Raw genomic sequence first — 19,424 nt, 5'->3', positions numbered from 1 at the left:
TGGGATGTGGCTCCCTCTAGGGGGGAAGCAACGAGCTGATCTGCAGAGGGACTGGGTGGGGAGGGTGGATTTTGCAGCTTTCTTAGGGGAACTAAAGAAATAGGATGAAATGTATCTGGTTGGGTGTGGTGGGAAGGTGGCGGAAAGGGAGTCCACGGGGGCCTGTCCTGAGTGTCTGGGCCTCCATGATCACCAGATGTTGGAGCCTTGATTGGACTCTGTGAACCTCTAGTAAGGTCCTGGGCCTCAGAGGTCTTTAGGCTATCCCCACCCCCAGTTCTGTATACATGCACATCTGCCCTTCTCTGGGGAGGAGGTCAATGCAGTTTCAATTGGTTCCCATGAGGGTCCCTGGCCCCAGAAGAAAAGAACCACGGTGTACATCTAAGTTACAGTGTTTTTGCTTTATGCCAGCCCCTCACCCCATAAGCCGCCTACACTGTGACCCCACCATCATCTTCTGAGTCACTCCTTCTGCCCCCGCCCTTCTCCCTGTGACCCTGCTTGCCCTCCACGACCCCACTGTTACCTTCTGTCCTAATACCTCTCCCTGCCCCTGCATGCCTTAACCTCTGCAACACCCCAACCTCAGCCCCATTGACTTTGGCCTCTGCCATTGCGCCCCTGGACTCTTCCCCTGCCCCCTGTGACTCCCCATTAACACCCACACCCACCCACCTTCTTCCCTGGGACAGTGCCTTGCCTACCTGCGCCTGGCGTCTTCACCGATGACCCGACCGTGCATGTGGGAGAGAGAGGTTGAGGATGTGGGAGTGGCGGAGGAGAGGAGAGGGGGGAAAGCAGAAGAAGAAAGTGAAAGAAACTCTAGAGGAAACCACAGGGCCTGTGGGGAAGGAGGGGTCATTGCCATGGCAACCCTAGTTGTGGGGGAAGGGCAAGAGGTCTGAGCCGGTGGCTGAAGCCCACCCAGAGGATGCCCTTCTTCCCAGTTGCTCCTCCTGCGACCCATCTGATGTTCACTGAACACCTGCTAGGAGACGGACCCTGCAGCTTCAGTCAGTCCCTTGCTGGTGGAGGAGACAGACCTGTGAACGGACGTCACATCCAGTTCCTTCTCAAAACTCCCTGTGGTCAAGTGTGGGCCTCAGCCTCTTTTCCCTGCAGCCTCGTCCTTGCCCGTCTCCAGCTGCCATGCCCATGCTCAGCTTTGCACAGTTCGCCTCCTCCACCCACATCCTGGGCCCCAGCACCATTTGGCTCCTTGGCCCCCCAACTTCATTCTCTGAGCCTGGCCCTGTGCCTGTCTCTCCAACTTCCCAGCTGTCTGGTCCTTGAATTTTTCAAAGCCTCCCACCGCCATTACTTCTCATCCACCGATTCTCTTATCGAGCCCTTAGTGCCATGTTCTCCTCTAAGCAGTTGATACGAATAATCTCATTCTCACAATAATGCTATGAGTTCCACTTGACAGATGAGAAAACAGCCACAGGAAGGGTAAGTAATTTACCTAGGGTCCCACTACTAGTAAGTGATAGAGCTAGGATTTGAACTTGGGCAGTTTGGCTCCAGAGCCTGTGTAGTTAAGCACACACTGTAAGACAGTGGGCACCAGGTTTTCAGAATGAAAAATAGTCACTCATTTCCCCCTCCGACAGTACTTATTGCCTCCATATTTCTTCCTTCCTGTCATGTTCCTATATGAGGAAATAGAACATCAATTTGGGAGGCAGGCAGACCTGGATTTAAATCCAGACCATCTAGTTGCTAACTATGTGACCTCGGGCAAAATACTTTGTAATTCTAAGCCTCTGTATCTGTAAAATTAGGGGGCTGGAGGGAGGTTAACACCTATGTCATGAGGTTGCTGCTGTGAGAATGAATTGTAACATTATGATACATCCAGTATATAATGGGTGCTCAACAGATGAGCTTCCTTGCTTCCTTCGTCCAGATCCCTGTATTATCAACTCCCTTGGCCCAATTTCACCCTTATCTGCTCCACCTTCTCCTAGGTCAGTCACCCCCACCAGCCCCAAGTCTCCCCCACCCTGGGGCGTGTCACTTCCTCCTCTGCAGCCTCCCAGATCAGTACACAAAGGCTGCTGCTACCACCGGAGGGAGGAAGGGCTGCTCCGCACGCACCTGTGAGTACCAGGGCAGCAGCTCTCCTGCCTCCTCTCCTACCCGCCCAGGCCCCACCTGGTCCTAACCTCCTGGGAAGAGGGCTCTGACCTGAAGACACCCAGGGTTCAGCTGAGTCTTGAGAAAGGCTCTGAAGACCTCTCTGCATTCCCAAGATCTCCTGTTCCTCTTCCCTCTTCCAGTCTCACAAGCCCTCCCTCCCCCCACCCATCCCTCTTGTGTTGGTTTCCCAAGAGTGGGACTGGAGAGAGAAAAAGGAGGTAGGGGATGCATTAGTGCTATCATTTGCTTGCCGTCTATGTGTTACGGATTATGACGAGGTAAGGTTCTCCCAATATTACTCCCCAGCTGCCATCCCTGCTGCCTGATGCCTTGTGCTCGGCTCAGGCCTCCTCCCAGTTGGTACCTTGGCCACAGATCCCACACTCCTGGAAGACTGTGGCTCAGCGGCTCAGTTCTGTCCCCTCCTTGTGACTCTGAGTGGGCAGCAGAGGGTTCCTCCTGACTTGGGAGATCTGGATGGGTTGGGGAGATGCTCTCTTTCTCAGCTGCTCGGGGGGCAGTGGGGTATGTACTGGAGTCAGAATTAAGTCCAGGAAAATGGATAACCGCAGAGGGAGAGAAGCGAAGATACAGGAAGGCCAGAAGGAAAGAGAAAGGGGATCAGATAGAGCCCATTGGGGCTGGTGGGGAGAAGGCACAACTTTCCATGAAGATGGTGCCCGGGTTGGAGGGAAGGAAAGCAGCAAACAAAGTGAGAGGCCTGGCCTGTGTCAGTCCCTGCTCTGCTGTAGTTCACTGGGGGACCTTGGGCAAGTCACTCACCACTCTGGGATTCAGGTTTCCATCTGCAAAAAGAGGGGATGGAAATAGAAGATTTTGCCATTCTACGGTTAGGATCAGAGTGGGAAAGGAAGTAAAACAAAGAACTGTGAAGAAGTGGAGGAGAAAAGTAGCTGCAAGATGGAATCAGATTTCTGACTAGGAAGAGGAGACAGAGAAAGGGAGAGACAGATTAAGATAAGCAGGTGGCAGGTCACGTATCCTGAGGAGGGGAGAAGGGGGTTGGGGAGGGGAGTCCAAGGGGCCCCCTTTAGGGGAGATGAGTGACTTTTTTGAGCTCTCTGGGACTGTCCTATCCTGGGGGACAGTGTGGCCTAGAGCCCCACCTGTGAGAGATGAGTCAAAACTGGGCTCCGTGCTGCAGCATCCCCAGCCTCGCCGACCACAGGCGTGCAGAGCCAAGGAGGCTGAGGTTACGCTGAGGCTGAGCCCTGGGCTAGCCTCTCACAGGAGGGTGGAGACTCTGTTAAATATATATCTACTACCCCTGAGGTCACAGGTGGTGGGGAGCAGGACAGGGGCGGTCAGCAACTTGGCACCACACCCCTTCGCCACACCCTGTGCAGATCCTCTGGTACTGAGTCTCCGCCCAGGCTGAGAAGGATGCAGATGCTTTCCGACAAGGAGTTAGCTGGCCTTTCAAATACACTGTTGATGGGGACGTGAACTGGCACAGCCCTTCAGGAGGTCATGTCAGTTATGTTGGCACTACTCACCAGTATTACAAATAATACCTATTTATTAACCCTACAAATCCTCTTCCAGGGGTTTATCCTACAACATGCACACATGTGAAATGATAAATCCATGAATTTTCACTGCAGCATTGTTTATAATAGTGAATAATTAGAAACAACATAAATTCCCATTACAAGAGACTAAATACAACAGGATATATCCATGCAATGGAAATCTATATAGCTGTAAAAATGAACAAGGGAGTTCTTTATTTTCTTGGGTGGCAGGAACTCCAAGAAAACTAGTCTGACCGAGTAAGATGCAAAACTGGGTGTAAAGTATTCTAGCATTTGTTGAATTCTATTGTTTGATTCTATCATTTGAAGAGTATATATGTGTTCATGTTAGTTTGTATATACACTAAATGTCTCTAGAAAGATTATAGGCAACAAAAGATAATAATAAATGATGGTTATTTATTTGAAGTGTGCAAACTGGGGTGGATGGGGGATAGGAGTGGGAGATTTCTATCATCTTAACTTTTTGGTTTTTTAAATTATGGTAAAATACACATTAAATTTATAATTTTAACCATTTTAAGTGTACAATTCAGGGGCATTAAGTACATTCACAGTGTTGTGCAACCGTAACCGCTATCTAGTTCCAGAACTTTTTCTTCACTCCAAAAGGAAACTGCCCATTAAGCAGTCACTCCCCATCCTCCCCTCCTCCCCAACCCCTGGCAACCACTAAGTTACTTTCTGTCTCTATGGAGTTGTCTAGGCGGGCTATTTCATATCAGTGGAGTTGTACAATATGTGGTTGTTCATGACTGGCTTTGTTCATTTAACATAATGTTTTCAAGGTTCATCAACGTTGTAGCATGTATCAGTACTTCATTCCTTTTTATGGCCAAATAATATTTCATTGTATGGATATACCACATTTTATTTATCCATTCATCAGGTGATGGGCATTTGGGTTGTTTCTACCTTTTAGCTACTGTGAATGGTACTGCGATCAACAGTATTGCACAAGTTTGTGTTTGTTTAAACACCCGTTTTCAATTCTTTTAGGGATATCCTTAGGGGTGGAATTGTCAAGTGCTAGGATGATTCTGTGTTTTAACTTCTTGAAGAATCACCAAACTGTCTTCCACAATTGTAGCGTTTTACATTCCCACCAGCAAAGTATGAAGGCTCCATTTTCTCCACGTCCTCATCAACACTTATTTTCTATTTTTTTTTAATTACAGCCATTCTAGTGGGTGTGAAGTGGTATCTCGTGGTTTTGATTTGCATTCCCCTGATGACTAATCGTTTTGAGCATCTTTTTATCTGTTGTTAGTCACTTGTCTATCTTCTTTAAAGAAACATCAAAGTCCTTTGCACATTTTAAAACTGGGTTGTTTTTCCCTTTGTTGTTGTTAGAGTTCTCTAATATATTCTGGATACTTAACAGATAATGTGATTTGCAAATATTTTCTCCCATCCTGTGGCCTGTCTTATCACTCTCTTGATAGTGTCCTTTAATGCATAAAAGTTTTAAATTTTGATGAAGTCCAATTTATCTAATTTTTCCTTCATTGCTTGTGCTTTTGATGTCATAGCTAAGAATCCATTGTCAAATCCAAAATCATGATGATTTATCCCTATATTTTCTTCTAAGAGTTTCATAGTTTTAAGAACTTATACTTAGGTCTTTGGTCCATTTTCAGTTAATTTTTGTATATGTTGTGAGGTAGGAGTCCAACTTCATTCTTTTACATGTGGATATCCAGTCATCCCATTACCATTTGTTGAAGACTATTCTTTCTGTATTGAATGGTTTGGCATCTTTGTTGAATATCAACTGACCATAAGGGATGGATTTATTTCTGAACTCTCAATTCTATTCCATTGATCTATTTGCCTATCCTTATGCCAATACCACACTGTCTTGATTACTGCGGGTTTGTAGTAAGGTTTGAAAGTGAGAAGTGTGAGTCCTCCAACTTTGTTCTTTTTCAAGATTGTTTTGGCTATTCATGCAATTCCATGTGAATTTTAGGATCAGCTTTTCCATTTCTATAAAAACGGCCATTGGGATTTAACTTTTTGACTTTTGAAGCATGGTAATAAATTGCCTATTCAAATTTTTAATCTAGATCCCCTTTGTGCAATGTACAGGAAAGAGAAATTTTTATCAAACCTGGCCTTCCTTCCTCCATTATCCCAGACCCTTTAGACAGTTCTTCTTATGGTCTAATATTTATTCCTCTTGCTACCATGTCAGTCAATTACAGCTGACTTTCCCTGCCTCTTTCACATACTCCCTCATCTGCTCCAGCTTCATTTCCTCTCATTCCTAATCCCTGACTTTTCCCCCTTATTTAGAGCCCCTGACCCTCTTCCTTTAGAATCCAAGGTTATGAAAGCTAGAAGGGCTGTCAGATTATTTTTTCAACTCCATTACTTTACGGCTGTGGAAACTAAGGCTCAGAGAGAAAATCTGACTTGACACCAGCCAGTGAGTGACTGAGGCAGGACCAGACCTGGTCTGTTTCCTGTTTGGTTCTCTTTCCACTATGGCTTGGAATCTTGGTGAATAGACCTGTGTGCAGACCTTAGTGCCTCCAGGTCCACTCTCCAGACTCTTAGGCTATCTTGCCCACTCTGGCCTCATGAAGTCTGCACGCAGGAGGGTTGGGTCTTTTCCAAGGCTCCTACCCTAGCCTGGGATCTGCCCCTTCCTGCCATTTTGAAGAAACTGCTGAATCCACAGGGGGAAGTGAAACTATGGGGAGAGATAAAGAGTTGGGGTAGAGTTTTGAGAGGGACAACCACAGGCTAAGTTTAGAGGGCTGAGAGCTTGGGGGCCCTCGCTGAGGACCCACATGTCCCCCTTTATATCCTATTACAGACCATGGTGGCTTTGTCAATGGTCGTTTTCCTGCTGGCCCTGAGCAGAGGTGAAAGTGAACTGGACACCAAGACCTCATCCCCACAGGAGACCACCGAATGGGGGGATCCTGGGCTGTCCCTACCAGGGTCCTGCCAGCCAGCTCCCTCCTGTCAAAAGTGCATCCTCTCACACCCGAGCTGTGCATGGTGCAAGCAACTGGTAAAGATGGGCCTGTGGCCTTTGAACCAAGTGTTACGTGTGTGTACAGCCTGGATATACGAGTGTGATTGTGTGGGTACATATGTGACTTTCTGGGTGCACTCTGTAGTTCTGTGTGTGACTGAGTTTGTGCACATAGGACTCCCGTCTGTGATTGTATGTGTGTGTGCATACACATGCACTCAAGGTTCCTGCGCATGTATGTTTACATCTGTATCTGTGTATTTGTGTATATGTGGAGAAGACTTGTGACCATAAATTTGGAGGAAGCAATGTTCCTGCTGGAACTCATGCTTGTGTATAGGGAGAGGGATCTTTTGTGGGTGTACATGTGAGAAAGTGTATTTGTCAGCTTGGGCTGTCATAGCAAAATACCATAGACTAGGGGGCTTAAGCAACAGAAATTTATGTCTCACAGTTCTGGAGGATGTGAAATCCAAGATCAAGGTGGTAGCTGATTCAGTTCCTGGTGAGAACTCTCTTCCTGGCTTGCAGATGGGCTGCGGACAAGCTCTCTGGTGTCTCCTCTTATAGGGATCTAATCCCATCATGAGGGTTCTACCCTCATGACCTCATCTAACCCTAATTTCTTCTCAAAGGCCCCATCTCCAAATATCATGTTGGGGGTCAGTCCACTGCAGAAAGTATGTGATTGGGTCTCTGGATCTGTGGTGGGGGTGGGGCATGTTCCTAGGTATGTAGCAGCCTGTGACCGGGAGGGTAGAAAGGAAGGAGCTGGAAGCCTGTGGGCTTTGGGGGAAAGGCTTGAGCTACCTAAGTGACAAGAAGGATGCTGGGGAGAGGGTGTCTCCCTGGCTGGTCAAACAAGACTGTTGTTTTGTTTTTAATTTTTTGGGAAATTTTAATTAATTAATTATTTTTTTGGCCATGCCATGCATGTGGGATCTTAGCCCCCCGACCAGGGATCAAACCAGCGCCACCCCCCTCCATTGGAAGCAGGGAGTCTTGACCACCAGGGAAGTCCCAGGCTGTTCTTTTGTTTATGCCTTAAGGAGACAGGGCTCATGGTGTAGCAGAGCATGAGGAGCGCCTGAACTGGAGGGTGGGGAAGAACTGTCTCTCTCACAGGAAGATGGAGAGTTAGATAAGAAATGAGGGCACACTCACTAGGAGGCAGAGCCACGAAACTGAGTGGGTCCAGGGGAAAGGCACATAGTGAATCTGGGAGGCCGGGAAGGGGAAGACTCAGAGTCAGTGGGAGGCAGAGGCCAGAGGTGCCAGGCAGGGACTCTCGGGACAGCTGGGTATATGTCTGTCTCCTCCAATCCCCCGACCAGAGGCTGGCACCCGGGTCAGCTGAGAAGCCACTCTAACCATTTCCTTCCCCTGTGACTTCCCAGCCAATGCCAGGGGTTACCAGACACATTGAGGGGGAGCGGGGGGTTCTCTCTTGTCCCTATCCTTCCCCTTCCCAGGGACTGTGGGTCTTAGTCTGACCCCCTTCCCATTTTGGCCTGAGCATTCAGGGGAGGTTGGACTAGGAGGTCAGGCTCCTCCTTTTTTAATGGCAGTGAGGTCCCTAAGGTCTCAACAGGAAGTCTGTGGCACTGGGGGAGTGGAGAGGTAGGGTGTCTGGGGAAAGGGGGCATCCAGATAAGGGTAGGAGAAGGGGCGGTGCTGTAGAAGTGGGCTCTGACAAGGAAGAAAGGACGGCGTTCAAGGGTAGCTGTGGAAGGAAGGGAGGGGAGGGAATCAGGGGGGCCCAGGGAGTTGCCTGACAGGGGAGGGCTTGGAAGTGGCCGGGATGCCACGGTGGTTCTGGGAGCAGGGCTGAGGGGTCCAGGGGACTAGGGTCCCGACACGCCTCCCCTTGCGGCGCAGAACTTCACGGCGTCCGGGGAGGCGGAGGTGCGGCGCTGCGCCCTGCGAGAGGAGCTGCTGGCCCGGGGCTGCCCCCCGGGGGAGCTGGAGGAGCCCCGCGGCCGGCAGGAGGTGCTGCAGGACGAGCCGCTCAGCCAGGGCACCCGCGGCGAGGGGGCCACGCAGCTGGCACCGCAGCGGGTCCGGGTCACGCTGCGGCCGGGTGAGTTAGGGGGTGGTGGGCCGCCGGGCCCGGGGCTGGGCTGGGATTCCACCGCGCCCCACCGACCTCCCCACTACCTCCACCCCCAGGAGAGCCCCAGCAGCTCCGGGTCCGCTTCCTTCGAGCCGAGGGATACCCTGTGGACCTGTACTACCTTATGGACCTGAGCTACTCCATGAAGGACGACCTGGAGCGCGTGCGCCAGCTTGGGCACGCGCTGCTGGTGAGGTTGCAGGAAGTCACCCACTCCGTGCGCATTGGTGAGCCCAGCGGAGCCCTGCCCCGCACCTGCCGGCCCTCTGCCTCTAACCAACCACCACCCTAGCTTCTGCCAATGTCTAGGGCACACAAGGGCCCCACCTGCCCTCTCCCATTTTTTTGTTTTTGTTTTTTTCAAGAAAGTAAAGCAAGGGTTTACTTAAGTGAAAGTATGCTCTCAAGGGAAGAGCAGGGAGACTCAGGTGAGTAGCTAGCTGCCCTGAGTTTTTTTTTCCAGCCGGTTATGTGGGGCATAGAAATGAAGGGGCAGAATATTCACTGTGTTCTCTCCCGGTTTTTAATGGACCGGGCCAGGCCACGGGTTCCTGACATCTCTCCCCAAAGACATCTATCTTCTAGGTCAGAGCTAGAGGGGGTTTGAGAGACTGTCCAGTAGGACCCCTCATTTTACTGGAAGGGTAACTGAGGCCTTGAGTTTGGAGAGACTGTGTTCAGACAGCTCCGAGGGTCAGACAGTGCCCTAGACGCACCCACCTGGACACTGCCCTGATGCCACTTCTCAGGCCCGTGTCTCCTGGACAAGGTCTAAATGCCATTATCCCTGCTGTACACTCTGCAGTCTGTACTCATCCCTCCCCTGTTCAAGATCCCCTCCTCCATCTTATGATGCTGCTACACCACACACCTGTTCATTCTTCCCCAGCCTTAACCAACCCCCTGCCTGCCCCCGGCTGTGCCCTCCTCTTCTCCATCCTTCACTCCCCTGGACCTGTGCTCTCACCCCTTTGCCCCCGCTGGGTCCTGGGTCCCTGCCCTCTAGGAGCATCCTCTCCCATCACCCGCCCCCCACTTCCCAGGGACTCCCCTCCTGAGTCCTCAGCAGTGCGCCCCCCACCGCCCTGCATCCTGCTGCTGTCCAGTGACTTCTGGCACTGCCTTCATGACTCCTCCTCCCAGGCTTTGGTTCCTTCGTGGACAAAATGGTGCTGCCCTTCGTGAGCACAGTGCCCTCCAAGCTTCGCCACCCCTGCCCCACCCGACTGGAGCGCTGCCAGCCACCCTTCAGCTTTCACCATGTGCTACCCCTCACCGGGGATGCTAAGGCCTTCGAACGGGAGGTGGGACGCCAGAGCGTGTCCGGCAACCTGGACTTGCCTGAAGGTGGCTTTGATGCCATTCTGCAGGCTGCCCTCTGCCAGGTGAGGGGGCGGGGAAGGGCCCTGAGTCTGAAGGGCTGCTTGGGGCCAAGATGGCCACCTATGGTTATGTAGTTCACAATTCTACTCTACGGGGTGGTCTTTGTATTATAGTCCCTGTAGTTTGCATATCTATTTTGACAATTTGCTAGTGGATTGGAGTAAAATGTCTTGAGGAATAGGCATGTTTTCCTTTTTTTTTTTTTTTTTTTTGATGTGGACCATTTTTAAAGTCTTTATTGAATTTGTTACAATATTGCTTCTGCTTTATGTTTTGGTTTTTTTGCCGCGAGGCATGTGGGATCTTAGCTCCCCAACCAGGGATGGAACCTGCACCCCCCTGCATTGGAAGGCGAAGTCTTAACCACTGGACCGCCAGGGAAGTCCCGAGGCGTGTTTTTCTAATTCACAAGAAGGCCTCCACTAGCAGCAACCCTGTTTTGAGGGGCTGGGGAGAAGCAGGGAGCTGGAGACAGGGGGCTGGACAAACTGACCAGAACAAGGCTGGCTAAATCCTTGCTCCTAGAGCAGGCGGGGGTGGCTCAAGGGCCATCCATGCCCAAGTGCACAGCCTACCCCCCACCCCACCCCAGGAGCAGATTGGCTGGAGAAATGTGTCCCGGCTACTGGTGTTCACTTCAGATGACACATTCCACACAGCTGGGGATGGCAAGTTGGGTGGCATTTTCATGCCCAGCGACGGGCACTGCCACTTGGACAGCAATGGCCTCTACAGTCGCAGCCCAGAGTTTGTGAGTCGCCACCCTCACCTGCCCCGCTCCATCAGAGCCACACCTCCTCTCCTCCCAGGAACCCACCCTCCAGCCTCACTGTCCTTACGGGTGATGGCCACCCTGCCATCTTCCCCAGAAGTGCCTCCTCTCCATGTCCCCCCACTGCTCAGACAAACCCAAGTCACTCCACTCCCTGGCCCTTCCCTCCTTCTTGCCAAGCCTCTAGGGCTCTTCTAGCTGGTGGAACCCTGGATTTCCTGGGTTGAGGGCACCTTGCGTGTTGTGAGGGGGACTTGGGGGGCGCTCACCTTGTCCTGACTCCCTGCTCCAGGACTACCCCTCCGTGGGTCAGGTAGCCCAGGCCCTCTCTGCGGCAAACATCCAGCCCATCTTTGCTGTCACCGGTGCCACACTGCCTGTCTACCAGGTGAGAGTTGTCTGAATGCCAAACCCTCCCACTCCCAGCCTTTCTCACTTCCCTCACAGGCCCATTCTCCTTCCCCCATATGCCCTCCTTCCAGAACCCCAGAAGCTTATTTCCCTAGAGCTGTGACCCACCATTTCCCTCAACTCCTCACGTCGCAGGAGCTGAGTAAGCTGATTCCCAAGTCCGCAGTGGGGGAGCTGAGTGAGGACTCCAGCAATGTGGTACAGCTCATCATGGATGCTTATAATGTGAGGGGCCAGCGTGGAGGGAGGGGGAGGGTGGGCACTGGGGAAAGATGGAACGGGACCCTCAGGTGGGGTGGCAGAACTAAAAGGGGACGATCACTTTTTGTGTAACACTCCACAGCTCCTACCCCCAGTTTGCATGTGGCTGTCATTAATAGCTCATTCACTCAGTCAGTCTTGCATTCATAAATCTTAAGTGCCTGATTTGTGCAGAGCGTGGAGCCCTGCTCTGGCAAGGAAGGGAATTAACATTGATTGAGCTTTTATTTCATGCCAAGCACTGTCCTGAGTACACACACTGTTTGCTGTCTCATTTATCCCACTAAAAGCCCTGCCTGGAAACTAGCGTTCCAATTTTATCGATGGGGATACAGACACAGGGAGGCTAAGTGACTTGCCCAAGGTCACAGAGATAACAGATGGAATGGCTGGCACTTGTCCCCCAGTCAGTCTGTACATAAAGAATGTGACATCTGGAGACTGCCTTCACTAAGCTTATAAATAATTTGGAGATATTCTTTACAGGAACCATAGAATTTTACAGGTAGAAGGAACCATAAAAATTTGTGTTTCTTGGGTTTAGGTCTTATCTCTGCAACTAGACTGTAGCCTTCTTGATAACAGGGACCATGTTCTAAACCCATGGCAAGAAAATTCGAGACAATATCAAATTTCCCAGGACAAACTCAATTGAAAGAATCTGCCCTTTAGACCCTGTATGCACACCGGTTATGTGTCCTGATCTGGGGTTTGAAAAACACAGCCACTGCATGTTTACAGTGCTGGCCAGCCCCTGACCCCCAGCAGGCCTTCGCTGCAGCTGCACTGAAATGCTGTTTTAGAAGCCTCTGGCTTCTGTGTTCTCACTCAAGGTTATCACAGGTCCTTCCTGCAGAAACTCTTCCTCACTGGGCAGAATGGAAGGAGTCCCCAGGTGGGCTGAGGGCAGGCTTCTGGCAGGATTCGGAACAGCTGGAGAGGGCATGAGGTGGAGTTGGAGTCCTGCCTTCACATGGTTACTCTCTCTTTCTCCCTTTCCACAGAGCCTGTCATCCACTGTGACCCTTGAACATGAACGCGCTCTACTCCCTCCGGGGGTCCACATCTCTTACGATTCTCAGTGTGGGGGTCCTGAGAAGAGACAGGATGAGGCTGGTGACAGGGGCCAGTGCAACCACGTCCGAATCAACCAGACAGTGAGAAGGAAGGGCGTGGGGGTGGGAGTGGGAAATTGAGCAGGCAGGGAGAGACGGAGGACAGGCCCAGGAAGCAAAGCAAAAAGCGTGGGGTAGCCTTCCACCCGTCCTTTCTGAGGAGCTTTAACGAGCAGCCTCCTCAAGAGTGTTTCTAGGAGATGGGTGTTAGCGCGACCCTATCCCTTCATTTGCTAGGAAGCAGGGTTCTAGATGACCAGTGGGTTTGGTGTGTGCCCGTGCACATACAGGAGCGCACATGATCTTAGTTTGATTTCCGCCTGCCCTGTCCTCAGGTGAATTTTTTGGTTACTCTCCAAGCCACCCACTGCCTCCCAGAGCCCCATTTGCTGAGGTTCCGAGCCCGCGGCTTCTCAGAGGAGCTGACTGTGGAGCTGCACACACTGTGTGACTGTAACTGCAGTGACACCCAGCCCCAGGCTCCTCACTGCAGTGACGGCCAGGGGCACCTACAATGCGGGGTGTGCAGGTGAGGGCCTCCTGCTTCCCTTCACCTATATGGCTCCCCTGTATTCCTCCTCCCTTGCCTCCCCTCCTCCTACTGGCGTCTCTATAGACATCTTTTTCGTAGACAGCCCAAGACTCCACCCTGATTTTCACCTCCTGAAGCTTCTCAGAAATGCCAAACCCTCCCCTCCACCAGAACTCCCCCTCACCCCCTCTATACTCCTTGGTGCTCCATTATATTCTGGCCTCCTGTCAGCCGCTGGTGGCTCTCCAACTATCTTGAGATCTTGGCTTTAGAGGATTCTGGGAAAGGCAGGTCAAGCCATAGTCAAAATCTATGACTCCCCTTTCCCTCCCCTGCCTTCCCCTCCCAGCTGCGTCCCTGGCCACCTGGGTCGACTCTGTGAGTGCTCTGAGGCTGAGCTGTCCTCCCTGGATCTGGAATCTGGGTGCCGAGTGCCCAACGGCACAGGGCCCCTGTGCAGTGGGAGGGGACGGTGCCAGTGTGGACGCTGCACCTGCAGTGGACAGAGCTCTGGGCGTCTGTGCGAATGTGATGATGCCAGCTGTGAGCGACATGAGGGAATCCTCTGTGGAGGTACCTGGAGACTTTGGGGAGAAGGACGGGGTCAGAGTGGCTTCCCCAAGGGTGTTTAGGCTCTGGGAACTTCTCTGCACTAAGGGGAGGAATCAAAGATTCTGGTGTAGGGGTTGGAGGGTATCCGGCACACTTGAGAGGGAGCTGGATGCACAGGAACAGGTCAGCTCTAGGCAGCCTGTGGTGGCATGGGATGTCCAATGCCTGTGGGGAGTATGATTGTCACCCTGCGCGTGGCTCTGCCTCAGGCTTTGGCCGCTGCCAATGTGGAGTGTGTCACTGTCACGCCAATCGCACGGGCAGAGCATGCGAATGCAGCGGGGACACAGACAACTGTGTCAGTCCCGAGGGAGGGCTGTGCAATGGGCAAGGATACTGCAACTGCAACCGCTGCCAGTGCCTGGACGGCTATTACGGTGCCCTATGTGATCAGTGCTCAGGCTGCAAGACGCCATGCGAGAGACACAGGTGAGCCCTCAGGCCTTGCGCCTTGGGAACAGGGGCACAGGGCTCGTTGAGCCCCTCCCACCCACCTGCTCTTTCTGCATGTGGTTTGGGTGACATCTGTCCAGCTGGTAACTGACTGGCACCCGCTGGACAGGGACTGCGCAGAGTGTGGCGCCTTTGGGACTGGTCCTCTGGCCATGAATTGCAGCCTGGCATGTGCCCACGCCAACGTGACTCTGGCTTTGGCCCCTATCCTGGATGATGGCTGGTGCAAAGAGAGGACCCACGACAACCAGCTCTTCTTCTTCCTGGCAGAGGATGAAGCCAGAGGAAGGGTCATGCTGAGAGTGAGACCCCCGGAAAGTAAGTGGGCAGGGATGCTGTGGACATGCCAGATGGGGCCCTGGAAGTTTAATGGGTAGGGCCTCAGAACTCTGGAGGTAAAGACAATGGGAAATCAGGCTGGGGGTTGAAGCAGAGCGAATGAATCCAGGCAAAAGTGCAGGTGCTGGACCAAACGGACAAGGCTAAGGCCCTGAGCACTGGGATAACCTTGGACTCTGCGGAGGTTCCCTTTGTTTTCAACGACAGGCAGGCCTGGGGAGGCTGGATGAGGCTGGACACACTGTGGGTAACTGGTGATCAATTCCTAGGCCGTCTCTTGTTTCTCTCCCATAGAGGGGTCAGACCACACCCAAATCATCGTGCTGGGCTGTGTGGGGGGCATCGTGGTGGTGGGACTGGGATTGGTCCTGGCTTATCGGCTCTCAGTGGAAATCTATGACCGCCGAGAATACAGTCGTTTTAAAAAGGAGCAGCAGCAGCTCAAGTGGAAGCAGGTAAGGCTGCCCCTACCCCGCTGGGTGAGGTCTTCCTTGCTTCCCCTGGTTAGGTGGACTTTGCTTTCTGCTTCACCGTCTCACCCTCCACCCTGACTCGTTCAACTCAGCCGCCCCCCCGCCGCTGGCCTAGCCCTCCGCTGTAGGCTTACTCTGGTTCCTCTGCTAGTTCCCATCAGCTCTTGGGGTCCTCCTGCTCAAGTTCTAGGCTGGCCTCTTAGGACTTGATAAAAGTCCTGGGACTTTTCCTCATCATTTCCAACTTCTTTCCCCAGGACAACAATCCTCCCTACAAGAGCGCCATCACGACCACTGTCAACCCCCGCTTTCAAGAGGCAGAAAGCGACCCTCTCTGAAGTGGGGAGGGACACTCACTGCAGGGCTCTGCTCTGGGATGGAGGGAATTGGGGCATGGGGTCTCTCAGTCAGCAGCTTGGTAGGGGGCTAATCCACTGCTGAGCGGTCACCCATACTTCATTCTTAGAGTGATGCCCGAGAGGACTACCTTCTGTGGCAACCTTGCTTCCCTACCTCAGAAGTGGGGGCTACCCCCCCATGTATACAATAAAGAGTCTTACCTCAGAGCACACCTGTCAGTTTGCTTTACCCCAAGGCCAGAGCAGGTTGTAGAGCCTGGGCCTCAGGAAAGCTCTTGTGCATTCCTCCTCCTGCCGCCTGAGGGCAAGAAGTTCTCAGACTTAAAGTGCAGAACAGACTGCACGATATGGGTTGCCTGGGGCGCAGCAGCAGTGGGCCGGGGTGGGCTAGTGAATCCTCAAGTAACGCTGACGTAGGAGGCCTACAGACCACGCTCAGAGAAACACTGCCTTTGCTGGTGTCTGGCCTCATTCTGTCCTGCTGTGCGTGTTTTTTTTCCTTCTTCTGAACTGATATCCTGTACTTATTCTACTTGTTGCTCTCTGCAAAGGGGAGCTTACAGGGTGCTGGAAGTCGTGGGGTGGTTGGTTACACTTGGTGGAAAAAAAGAAAACTACTTTGGCCCCAGTGAAAAAGCTTCTCCCAAGGATATTCTTCCCAAAGAGAGATAGTATGTACAAAAGCCCCATTTTCTTTTTATTTAAATATCCTGAATATATCACGAAGGAACATACACTGCACTTTAATGGTAAAAAGATACAAGTTTATAACATTTTATAAAAACTACCATTTAAAAGTGATCTTGTTCATTTGATTTTCCCCTCCCCCAATAGTAAAATAAGTATATTAAAAAAAAAAAAAAAAAAAAGACGATGGAGAGGAAAGGTAGGGTAGGAGGGATTAAGATAAAAGCCCCAGGGCCACGTAGAGGCAAAGAACATCTGGGGAGAGGGTTAAAAGTTGTGGCGGACTCCACACCTCATTTAACCCTCCAATGTCAAGCCATGGGGGCACAATCAGTAGCTAAGTGATGACAAGAGGCTATTGGGGGGGGGGGGGTGGACGGAAAAGACTTGGGGTGCTGGGAAGGGCAGGACTGGTGGGACCTGGTACAGAAGCCCACCTAGGAACTGGCGCTACTCTTTCCCAGGTCCCTGAAACCCATGTCCTGGTATCTGAGAGCCGGCCCTACCTCCCTCTCCCTTCACTCCAGACACACCTGAGGCGGCTTTCCAGTGCTAGACCCCACCCAGCAGTGGGGTGGAACATTGGGCCCAGGAGCCTTTGCAGCGGTCTTGGTCTGTGATTTCCCTGGGGTGTAAGTGGGACTCCTGGGCTCCCTGGGCGCTAAATCACTCCTTTGGCCTCTCAGCTCCTCTCTCCTCACACATCCATGGCCCCAGAACATCAGCACCTGGACAACTGAGCTAACCACCTGCTCCTGTGTTTCCCCTCACCCAGTCCTCGGCAGGGGTGGTTCTGGTATGGCTCTTTGCACATTCGCTTAGAAGTTCCCTCTCTCCCGCCCACCCAGGCAGGAAGCCAAGGTCTGCAAAGGGCCAGGGCACATCTGGACCAAAACACACATTCGCACACTCAGGGGCGCTGATCACTCGTGTGATTCTCTCCACACATACCCCAACTCACCCCAACCATAAACAGTTTAGCCGCAGGTGACAGGAAGCAAAGCCTCCCACTTTCAAAAGCGCGTTTGGAAGGACAGAATTTTCTAAATGTATCCTAGACAAATCCCAGCCCCCAGCAGAGCCCTCTAACAGGGAGGGGGCTGGCTCACATGCAGAAAGATGCCCTACTTGCAGGGACCAAGGGCAGGTCCAAGGACTCGCGGTCTAGTTTCTGGACCACATTAAATGGGAGTGCCAGCACAGAACCAGAAGAGCACAGGTAGCAAACACATTCCCCAGCGTCTCCCCCACAGGATCTCAGATGCTGTCAGGCAAGATCTAAAGGGTGCCACCCCTTTCTTTTTCCCTGAAATCCTCACACCTCAGAGGTATGGAGACCCCCACCCCGCCATTTCCTCCTGAATAGGTAACAGCCAGGAGTCTGCTGCTGCTACTGCCTACATTTTTCTGGGAAATGAAATCACTTCCTGGAGATTGCCATCTCAGATCCCCACTGACAGCTTGGTCAGGTTCACCAAGTCAAGTCTCCATGATTCTTCCATAATTACTCACCCCTCCTCCCCACAGGTCAGGGCAGGCCACAACCTGGGAGTCAACCAAACCCAGAACCTCCTATAAGGATCCTTTCCTTAGCAGGAAGAGGGTTTTTATTTCACTTTAGAAAATTCATATTCACAAGCCCTGGTTTGGGTTAGAAACATCCTAACCACCAGTCTGTTGAATCAATCTTAAAAAACCCCTCCAAAACAAAGCCCTCCAGTCCCCTAAGTTGAGTTCTTCAGCTTCTCTTGGGACCTCAAGCACCCTTCAGATTTGTTGGGGTGGGGGAGGTGGTCAGGAGAGGCTGTTTTATGCTCATCCTCCCCTGAGCTGAGGGCTAGAGAAGGGTTTGGCTCAATAATATGCCATCTCCAAGCATACAAAAACACTCACTCACATACCACACACACACACACCCACACCCACACACCCCCCGATCACTTTTTGGGGGCTGGACAGGGTGTGGGGTCGGAGCAGAGAGGAGCAAAGAGTACAGTTAAGTGTAAAACCTATGTTAGGTTTCCTCCTCAGTTTTTTCTCCGCAGCATCCCCACCCACCGCAGTTCTTGGTTGGGTAGGGACAGCCATCAAGAAGGAAGCCAAGACCTTGTTCTTTGCGACTGAAGGCCAGACCCCTATCTCCTCTACCTGAATACAGTGATAGGACTTGGGCAGGGAGAAGAGCTCACACTGCTCAACAGTCATGTCAGGGGACACCAAATTCCTTTCGTTTCTTCAACAGCTGTTACCCAACTTGGGGCTAGTCTTGGGTTGCTCCTAAGAGGGCACAAGGAGAGAGAACCCACTTTGACATCCATGACTTCCTGCTCAACATCGGTCTGGCTTAGGAGTCAATATCAGCGAGGTAGCCAAAAACTATCTCCAAGACCAACTGCCCAAAGAGAGAAAGGAAAGGGGCTTCAAGGGCCACTCTCACCCAAGTTTCCTCCCGAAGGCACTTGAGCTGACCCCATTAGGTACCAGTGTGGCATGGGCCATTACAACAGCCATGGCCACAACTCTTGCTCTTCCCCGAAGGAAATGAGAGGTACCTGTCCACTCTTCTTGGATCCAGCCCTTGTCTGCTCCTGTCACTGTTCTTCCTTTTGTCCCTACAGTGTATAAGGAGACCAAAGTAAGCTCAGCTGCCATCCCTGATCCTATTCTCCTTCAAACAGGAGATGAGGTACAGGGCTGTGGAACATTGAGGATCAACTGCAACTACAAACTCAATTTTGGGGGAGGGCTGGACCAGCCACAGTCCCTACTTTGACCAGGACTCTATACCTCCATATTACCTGTTTCCACAGTGCACCTGCTGAAATTGTTTTTGGATAAACAAAAACAAGAACAGAACAAACAAATCCCTCTCCCCGATCTTTTCCACTTCAGCTGCCAGCTGGAGTCCAAGGTTGTGGGAGCCACACTTCAGTCTTGGTCCTGTACCTTTAGTCCCCACCTATGACCTCAGACAAGGGTCCAGGGACTAGCTTCCCTACCCAGGAATGCTGAAGGAACTTCCCCGAGATACTCATAGTCTCAGATTATTTACAGAGCTGAAGCTCTGGGGCCCGCTGTCCCCGATGCACTCTTCTGGTCTCCTGGGTCCACTCCTCCAGGAGGGGGACAGGTACAGACGGGGTGGTGGTGGGACCATCAGACCAGAGGGGTGCGCTCTTCGGTAGAATCTTCTGATCACTCCCACCACCCGGGGCCCCTTGCGC

General features: G+C 52.0%; 1 protein-coding gene across 3 annotated transcripts; it reads left to right on the top strand.

Annotated features, from left to right (window-relative positions):
- Nucleotides 1-6,525: 6,525 nt before the first annotated feature.
- Nucleotides 6,526-15,619, top strand: ITGB7 (integrin subunit beta 7; the record flags this gene model as incomplete). 3 transcript variants are annotated; one of them, XM_079715179.1, is made up of 14 exons in its annotated part: nucleotides 6,526-6,726; nucleotides 8,569-8,770; nucleotides 8,860-9,030; nucleotides 9,947-10,188; nucleotides 10,779-10,937; nucleotides 11,251-11,346; nucleotides 11,505-11,594; nucleotides 12,635-12,787; nucleotides 13,081-13,274; nucleotides 13,627-13,850; nucleotides 14,099-14,318; nucleotides 14,452-14,660; nucleotides 14,976-15,136; nucleotides 15,412-15,619. In XM_079715179.1, the coding sequence occupies 14 exons, from the start codon at nucleotides 6,529-6,531 to the stop codon at nucleotides 15,490-15,492; spliced, it is 2,400 nt and encodes a 799-aa protein (XP_079571305.1). In that variant the 3' UTR covers nucleotides 15,493-15,619. The 3 variants fall into 3 exon arrangements, with proteins under 3 accessions (XP_079571305.1, XP_079571303.1, XP_079571304.1); XM_079715177.1 differs by lacking the exon at nucleotides 11,251-11,346 and having other exon boundaries at nucleotides 6,529-6,726; XM_079715178.1 differs by lacking the exons at nucleotides 13,627-13,850; nucleotides 14,099-14,318 and having other exon boundaries at nucleotides 6,529-6,726.
- Between the last annotated feature and the right edge of the window lie 3,805 nt (nucleotides 15,620-19,424).

Source organism: Hyperoodon ampullatus (assembly GCF_949752795.1).
Source record: "Hyperoodon ampullatus genome assembly, chromosome: 11".
Lineage (NCBI taxonomy): Eukaryota > Metazoa > Chordata > Mammalia > Artiodactyla > Ziphiidae > Hyperoodon > Hyperoodon ampullatus.
This window is presented reverse-complemented; position numbering and strand designations above follow the sequence as displayed.